The sequence below is a fragment of the Anoplophora glabripennis genome, unplaced genomic scaffold, assembly GCF_000390285.2.
Source record: "Anoplophora glabripennis isolate ALB-LARVAE unplaced genomic scaffold, Agla_2.0 scaffold259, whole genome shotgun sequence".
Taxonomy (NCBI): domain Eukaryota; kingdom Metazoa; phylum Arthropoda; class Insecta; order Coleoptera; family Cerambycidae; genus Anoplophora; species Anoplophora glabripennis.
In genome coordinates this window covers 111002-120209 of record NW_019416505.1, presented here as the reverse complement: position 1 = coordinate 120209, position 9208 = coordinate 111002, and the positions used below count along the sequence as shown (strand labels likewise).

At 30.7% G+C, this 9208-nt stretch overlaps 1 protein-coding gene across 1 annotated transcript in view; it reads left to right on the top strand.

Annotated features, from left to right (window-relative positions):
• Nucleotides 1-9208, top strand: part of LOC108904215 (fatty-acid amide hydrolase 2) — a 32243-nt gene that overhangs the window by 9210 nt on the left and 13825 nt on the right. The window contains exon 2 of the mRNA XM_018706677.2: nt 4820-5039. Coding sequence (XP_018562193.1) covers nt 4820-5039 — 220 coding nt within the window. The remainder of the gene's footprint in view (nt 1-4819; nt 5040-9208) is intronic.

The following is a 9208-nucleotide window of genomic DNA, read 5'->3' as shown; positions in this document are numbered from 1 at the left end:
ACATAGATACATAATATATATTTTTATAAAACTTGATGCTATAGACAACATATTTTTACTTCGTATATTTTCTAAATTAATAATAATTATAATAAAATAAAATGTACTCTGTTAATTCACCAAATCACCTTTTATTGTTTACGCGGCACAAGGCTTTCCTCAAATGAAATAATGGAAGTCTGCAAGTCTGTACGCAATTACGCAATACGCATGATCTTAAAAGTAATTATAATTATTAGAAAAAGTAATTGTAATTGGAAAAAGTATTTGTACTTATAGAAGTAATTTGTAATTCGATAGTTCAAATAATATAATTACAAATTACAATTCCTACAACAATTTTGCTGTAATTACAATTCCAAATTACTTTAATAAAAAAAAGTACTTAAATACAATTACAATTACAGGAAAAAAAATGGGAATTGTAATTACTAATTACTTTTTCACCAGGAATTACCCAGCTCTGCCATCTACATAAATAAAAAAAGCAATCTCTTTGCTATTTAATTACCTTCATTTTTGCTTATGATCATTTTTTTGATAAAACTTGTAATTTTTGAGATATTCGCAAAAAATGGCTCAAAAACATGCAATTTTTGGGTTAAAAATGAACATTTTAGGCGCAAATAACTCAAAATGTATTGACTATACAAAAAATTCTTATAGAACATTTTTTGCTTAGAATTCGTCGTCCCTCTATCGAATCGTGATGTTACTTTTAATAAAAAAATTCCCACTCCAAAATAATAATAATTATTAAGAACGTGTTTAATTTATTTAATGTTAAGTAGGTATGTGATCTAATTTTGGGGTGTGCAACTAGGTACCTTTTATGAAAACTTTTATACATTATAAGCGAAATAGAAGTAAAATTTAATTATCTTTTTAACTATTTTTTTTTATAAATCAGTTAGTTGAATACATCTTGTTTGAAAATTACTGTTATTATAAAAGTATCACTATTTATGGTGGCATGTTTAAAAATGCCTCTAGCATTTATATTTTCGGTTTTATATTCGTGATTATAAATTATTTTAGAAAGGTATTGTTTTATTTGGCCAATAGTTTCATTGTTTCATACCCAGTGATTGCATTTTTTTATAAACAACTTTTATTTTCTTCAGAAATGGATTGTTTTAAACTTGGGGAAAAAAATTGTTGTAATAAGTTTGTGCGAAATATTACTGTCATATTTCTTTAATAATTCTTTAATGTTTAGTGAAAGAGAAAAGAGTCAGTCGAATTTATTTGCAAGTAATTCGTATCCATTCATATCATTTGAATAAAGAGTTGAATGTTTGATCTGAAGATGAATGTGTGTGCGAAACGTACGTAATAAATATTGCAAAAATAAAACTATTACAATTTTATTAACCGATGTGCCAGGAAGGGAAAAAATAGAAAAAAAATTGTATTGGTGTTTTTAACTGTCGGGAGATTAACAGAACGAAATAAGTAGGTACTCCAATAAATTCCAATTTCTGAATCATGCAAGTACATTGTATCAATTCCCGAATCTCGTCATGCATATAAGTTTATTATTAACTCCCGCTATATATAACTCGCGGCTCACAATCATATATTTCATTGTAATTTATGAGTAGTAAATTTCGTTTTTATGGGATAAATAACGGAATTTAACGACAAAGTGCACGGGGATAGTATGTACACGCGAACAAGTGTCGGCCGCAGTTAATGGTTGTCCTATTTGTCAGGACAGTGGTGGGCGATTAACCGTCTAATAAAACTAAATTAACGTACTCGGTCATCTGTTAATATCTCCGGGTGAGTCACGGGGATAAGCAAATTGCACCGCGAAAAAGTCTGTAGTCGAAATGTGACGCGACTTTATTCTTTTCCTCTCTTTAGCTAAAACAGATTTTAAAAATGATTGTAGGAATGTTGAATTATTTATTTATTGAAGGTTTTTCACAAATTTGAAAAATGTGTTCGGAATATAAATAGAAATATCCAAATGTATGTATTCGGATTCGTTGAAAGCGTTGGTGGTACTTTGTGGAGAAACAAAAAAAAAAGTAGAATTTCTACACTACAACTAAATAATTGAATCGCTTGTTTCAGAAACAAGCTGAATTTTGTATATTTGAAATATAAAGTTCATGTATATAAGAGTGAGTTAATGCAAACAAAGACATCTAAATGTTTATAAAAACTTAAAGATAATAGATAGAATGGGCTTGGTTTTTTTTCTGAAATAAAATAAGAAAGTTCTTCTTTTTAAACCATACAATGTGAAATAAATTAAATAAATTAATAAACTGTTCACTAATGTGTTCTTAATGTGCAGTTCCAAACTAAACAATCATTTTAAATTTAATTTTAATGAATGTGATGTCGTTTTTTTTGTAACACCACTCGTGATTTTTTTATAAGGAATAGAAAGTAATATTTATTAATGTTAATACCTTTTTATAATTTCCAACAAATAGTCCTTTTTAGTGGTGACGTCACATACGTCAAATAATATGCAAGCCCATAGTAGTTGTCAAGAATTTCTCAATATTTTTACTAGATNTAAAAGGAAAAAATTTTATCGAAAAAAAAATTATAAGAAAAAATGTCATAGGGGTTGATTATTTCAACCCCTTACAAAAATAGTTCAGGGTTGAAAAAATTTCAAAAAGTGTAGTTTTATTGACAGATAAGGGGGCGTAACTTTTCAGGGGAGGGTTTTTTCAAAAAAATTTATACCAAAGACCCCTATTAATTTTCATCGGAAAATCGCCCCTTGAATTTTTTCGGTGTTATTTAGATACACCCTGTATATATAAATTTTGACTTTTATAGTAATTAATAAATTAAAATTATATCAGTGTTACTGAGCATGCGCATTAAAGATGTGTTCATGTAAACGAAGTGTCCTCGCAACAGGATAGATATCATTCAAGGAAAGTTTGGTTGTGGTTAATAAAAGTACGTCTATAATAAACCACTTGAAAAATAAACACTCGATAAACACACTGACACAGTACAACACCAAGAAAAACAATAAAAATACTTAGTAGAACTAGAAAATGCAAAGATTGAATAAAACAAGAGAAAATACGCTAATGATGACAGCGATAACATTTCAACAAGATCTCACCTGCGTATGAGGCTATACTTCCTGAGCATGCGCATTAGGAATAACACGGCTAATGTTAAATTTCTACTTTATTTAAATTTAGGAATCTTCTTTTATATCGTTTTTTTGTAAGTTTTAAGCACATTAGTCTATCTATTTTACGAAACACGTATTGGTTGTTTTAAATACTTCTTACTTCTAAATCCTTGTAGAAATAAATTCATTTGAAGTTGTTCATTTTTATAGTATCTATGTAAATTGTACACAGGGATCAGATTCGGTCTGCACAATTTCAACTATGACAATTTGTTGCGGATTGTCTACGTATGTGACGTCACACTAAAAAAAGTCTATTCTTCGATATTTCCTCTGATAACAAAATAATTCACGTTGAATTTCCGTTTTCATATTCGGGATAATGATACTGATGCATTGACCTTCGTTTATAACATTTCCGTTAAATAAATTTGTTAATTTTTTACGCCTACAAGTCTGCGAATCCTATTATTAATGTAACCTTGTTCACAAGAAAGATTTTATCACTAGCTTATTGTAAAAATTTAGTAATGTCATCTCTAGTCAACGCTTTTGTTTTTTTTGCACCGGAAGCCCTCAGACTTTCTCTTTTTACAAATGCAATTGTATTTTACTGGCATCGAATGCAGAATAGAATATAGAATAGTAGACCCAAAGCGACGACGGCTTGTGTATTTTTGATAGCCTTTCAAAGTATGCTAAAAGAACCATCTCGTTGTTCTTTAATTCTATACCATTTAATTTTATACCATTCATCCAACTTTTTATTTCTTCCTACCGAAATTTTGATTTTTCTGAAAGAAATGAAGCAACATTTTCCGCGACTGCTTCAATATCTGACTCTTTCGACTATCAGAATCTGAATCGATCATTATTAGCAATAATGTGGTAATAATTCTCTCTATATTTTAATAATGATACCAAAAAAGTTCGACAAATGTCAAATGGTTTGTTTGTGAAATGAAAATATCCTCCACCCATTTGTGTAAAGTTTTCAAAACTTTTTCTTGGCTTCAGGTATTGCCAGAGATTTGACTATAATGTGAAGACAACTGACAGTTCTACCCTGTTAAGCAAGAAGGTCGTGAATAACATTTTGTTCGTTTTGAGCATGTTTCCATTATTTTCAATATTATCCACATTTTAATTCAGAAATTTATAATTTTCAGGATAAGTTTATTCTATTAAAATATTTTTTTATGTACAAATGTCTTCAAATTTTGAAGATTTATTAAATACAAAAAAACAGCATACACGAGGGAGTTAACAAAAAAAAAAATAATGAACTGCGATGAATAAAAACCGTAAATGAAACGAAAGCTTCGGTTTAAAGTGAATTTAAATCAGTTGTTTTGCAGATGGCTAAAAAAATTGTACCAGAAATTGCATTGGTTTCTGTAAAAATAGCAAAAACTTAATTTTCATGGGTGTCAGTTACGAGGTTCTTGCTTAGCAAATGCAAAGTTCGTTGCAGAAATAATCCAAAACCTAGAGAGGGGTTGAGAGCTCAGATCTGAGAGTTGTAACTTGAAATTTGGAAGTCGTACCTTGAAAAAAATAACACAAATTGTTTGAAAAAATAGGATTATTGGGAAAATCTTTTATTTTTATTAAGTACCTACTGTTTTCGCCATTAATTTTAGCAAAACGACCTTTGCGCATAGTTTTTTTTTTTCACATTCTTTTTTGTTGCTTCAGATTACGAGCGTGCAGGTGCTGGACTCTTTCATAGAGAGGATAGGGGAAGTCAACCCTCTGCTCAACTGCGTGGTGGCCGACCGCTTCGAGCAGGCCAGGAAGGAGGCCCGCGCCGCCGACGAACTCATCGAGTCCGGCGCCATCCCTACGGACAAGCTGGCCCAGGAGAAGCCCTTCCTGGGGGTGCCCTTCACCACTAAAGACTGTATTCCCGTTAAAGGTAGGTTCCGTTAACAAATGTGACCGGTTGAAATTGAAGACTTCTAAAGAAATGCGTGTTCGTTATTGTAAATTAACACCCTGTATTTTTCTATTGCTAACTGCTTATAGTACGATCGTATACGATGCAAAGTAGAGCAAAAAATTGTCGGTCTTTTATCAAAGGAAAATCGTGTCATCATTTTTAGGAGGCGTAAGATGAACCGTTTCAAATTTAAAATGAAATTGAATGTAAAATCTGAAATACCGCCGCATACGCACTGTGTTCTGGTACTAGCTGTAGTCGGCCAGGTGCATCGAGTGTACGAAGTGGTCGGTTATACGTCAAATACTAACCTGGCGAGCTTGATCGTAGAGCAGGGAACAATAAACAGTGGCGCGTACAGAGGTGAAATGTAGTACATATGTGGAATTTAAATAACGAATTGGATTTATAATAAATTACATTTAAAACAAATAGTTTATGAGAATAAAGGGATTTTTGTAGGAACAGGGTTCCAGACGTGAACTGATCTCTTCATCGCACCCCATTACGATTCTTTTTTTTATAAGGAGAACGAAGTTTCAAAGCAAAAACCTTGTATAACAGATATACTATAAATATTTACAGAATGAAAACAAAATATAAATCCTATGATATGATTCTATCAAATGAAAACACTAACAACAATTCTCTACCAATCTCAACAAAATAAGTTATTTTTCTATCAAACAAGAAATGTTAACAAATTATAAACAAAATATAAATTCTATGATTTATGTACTGTACGCCAAACTGCATTTTTCTCATCTTCATTTAATATTAATTTCTTCTTTGCACCCCCTTTTTTAGGTTTCTTAACGTCTCCTTCAATTTTCTTCTCTCTTAAAATTTTGAAAACAGATAATTCGCTTACTCCAGTATATCTAGAACACATTTCCACCAAACCAGTCTTCAGTTTCATGGGATGATCCTTTTCTAAAGGGTTATAGACATTTAATATTATCGTTTTTTCTCTGTAACTTAATATAGATTTTTTTGTACCCACAGCAGTACATCCGGCTCGCGAACATCCAGGCACCGCCTCCATTTATCCATATAACGACAACAGAGCAATAATAATACAAAAAACTTCACTTCACTAGCACAGAAAATATAATAGCATTCACGATTCACAAACAACAGCCCGAAACACACACACAGCACACAAATAAAACACTAAAAACACTTTTGTTACGGAGCACAAGAAATATGATTTCACTCACAAATTCTCAAATAATAGCGCGAAACACACATATAGCCCGAAAGAAATATAATTGCACTTATAACAGTTATAACCTCACAAATATCGCGAGCGAGAAACACGCAGCACCAATACAACCGAAACGAAACTGACCACGCCAGGCCGGCACGCGCGCCGCCGCAAAAAACACAAGACACAAGTCATATGAGGGATAATGAAGGGAGTAATAAATGTATTGTTGTCCTGCCGCCCAATGTGCGAAGGAGATGCCTTTGTTTTTCATTTTGTCCTTCATAAATATATAACTGTTAATCCATAATGCATAAAGAAATTATTCAATTTTCAAAACCCCCTATAAAATGTGTTGCACTGATTCCCTTGACAGGCAATGATTTATTACTTTGCATCGAATACGATCGTACTATAGTTATAGCATATTGAAAGGTTATAAATATACAGTCTGTTTGATTATAAATGCCCCGAGCTATAAATCGGTTACCCATTTTTGGAGAAAGTAAAATAACTCCCTTGCCCTTGTTACTCATAATACAGAAAAATAGTTTATATAAAAGTTGTACAGAGTCAAAAAGCCTAAAGGAGAAAATTAATTTGAAACACACAGGGCGATGAATAAAAACGGAACACGCCAAATATTATATTTTTTAAATGGAACACGAACACCCTATATATTTTTAAACATATGGATTTCTGAGAAAATTAAATATATATGGCAATATAAACAGTTTAACATTTGAGTGCGGGGTTGCCAAGTTATGTAGAAAATTCTTCGAAGTTTTTAAAAACATGACCTCGAAGAAGTTGCACATATTAACTTTCAACTACTAACACTTGGAGCCAAAATATTTGACAGTTTTATAGGCAAATGTTAGGCAAATACTGCTATATTACGTAATATCGATATTTTATACAGGGCATTTTTTATAATACGATCATCTTCAGAAAGTTCAAACTTGATTTTCTAAAATTTTTCAAACACCCTGTATTTTATTGTTCTATTTTATTCACATATCAGTCCACTTCAACTTTCATTAAGCATGTTCTACACCTAAAGTTGTTAGTTTTTAAGATATAGCAACAGTTCTGGAAAAACCTATTGTTATTATTTTCGGTCTCACGAAATGGCTTTGGAGAAAACTATCACATTGTGTCAACTTGTCAGTTCATAATTTATCATTTTGAGTTAATTTTATTAGTTAATATTTATTTGTGGCATTCTATAAAATAATAAAAATTAAATTTTTTCAGAAATGTTGCTATATCTTAAAAACTAGCAACTTTAAGTGTAGAACATGCTTAATGAAAGTTGAAGTGGACCGATATGTGAATAAAATAGAACAATAAAATACATTTGAAAAATTTTAGAAAATCAAGTTTAAACTTTCTAAAAATGATCGTATTATAAAAAATGCCCTGTATAAAATATCGATATTAGCTAATATAGGAGTCTTTGCCTATAACTCTGTCAAATATTTTTGCTCCAAGTGTTAGTAGTTGAAAGTTAATACAACTTCTTCGAGATCATGTTTTTTTTTTTCAAAATTCGATGAATTTTCTACATAACTTGGCAATCCCGCAAAATGTTAAATTGTTTATATTGCCACATATAGAATTTTCTCAGAAAACTGTTTATATTGCCATATATAGAATTTTCTCAGAAATCCATATGTTTAAAAATATATAAGGTGTTCCATTTAAAAAATGTAATATTTGGCGTGTCCCATTTTCACTCATCGCCCTGTGTGTTTCAAATTAATTTTCTCCTTTAAGTTTTTTTATTATGTAGAACTTTTATATAAACTTTTTTTCTGTATTACGAATAACAAGGGAGTTATAATATTACTTTCTCACACTAAATGGCCCACCCTGTATATTTTTAATGGGATGTTATTTTATTTATACTGAGGCACAAAATGCTTTATTTTTGTCACACTGTAGATGAGCTTGTGACGTCATCGATATTTTTTAAATGGGGTTGTATACATTTTTTTGCATGTTTTGATAGATTTTTTTAACCCCTTTCCAACCATATAAAATTTGTATGCCTTTGCATATCGAAATTTTTGAGAAAAACTGAGAAAACTTTAAGCCTTTGACTTTAGTTTGCGATGATCGTTTATTAAAAGTCCAATCAAATTGTCGAAAATACCTCATTTTTTTGCCAAAAAATAGTTCAGTATTTGAAAATATGTAAAAATTAGGAAAAATTCCGTAAAATTCAATGAACTACTTTGCCCCCACCTTCATTTTCAAAATGGCGTCAAAAGTTCGCAAAAAACAGTTGTTTTCATTAAAAAAAAAAAACTGAACATTTTAGAAAAAAATGTTTCATACAAGAGTTGTAGGAATTTTTAATATGAAACGGATAAGGCCAAACCGGTTTTGATCGATAAAAAAATTAATTAGTTATTGCAAAAAAAACCGCTAAAAATCGCATTTTTTTTTTCAAATAACTCAAAAATAAATATTTTTTTATGGAACTTTTTGAAAGGATAGCTCTTGGTGAGCAAAATAAAATGATTTTTTTAAAATATTTTAGTTTTTGCAAAAATCGCGTTTAGATAAAAAAGCGTTTTTGTAAAATCCCCATAATTCAGAAGCCGCCACATCTTTAGGAACGGAGTCGGGCTTAAAATTTTCTTTAATAATTACACTATTATGTGCAAATAGGTATTGCGCGAGCCTCAATTCGATTTCAAATATCGCAAAATACAATCGTATCCTATGAAAAAAATTGAAGAGGCCAATTTCATTCAGTATTGATGGCGGATTTCTAAAAAAAATATCAAAACGGGAAAAAGTCAGTGGCGTACCATTTTTTTTTATTAAGAAAGGTTGTGGCATTCTCGCACGAACGCCACTGATACAAGTAGAAATATTTGTGTATCACCCCAAAAAATGCACATTTATCCCTCCAGTGTTTTTCAAA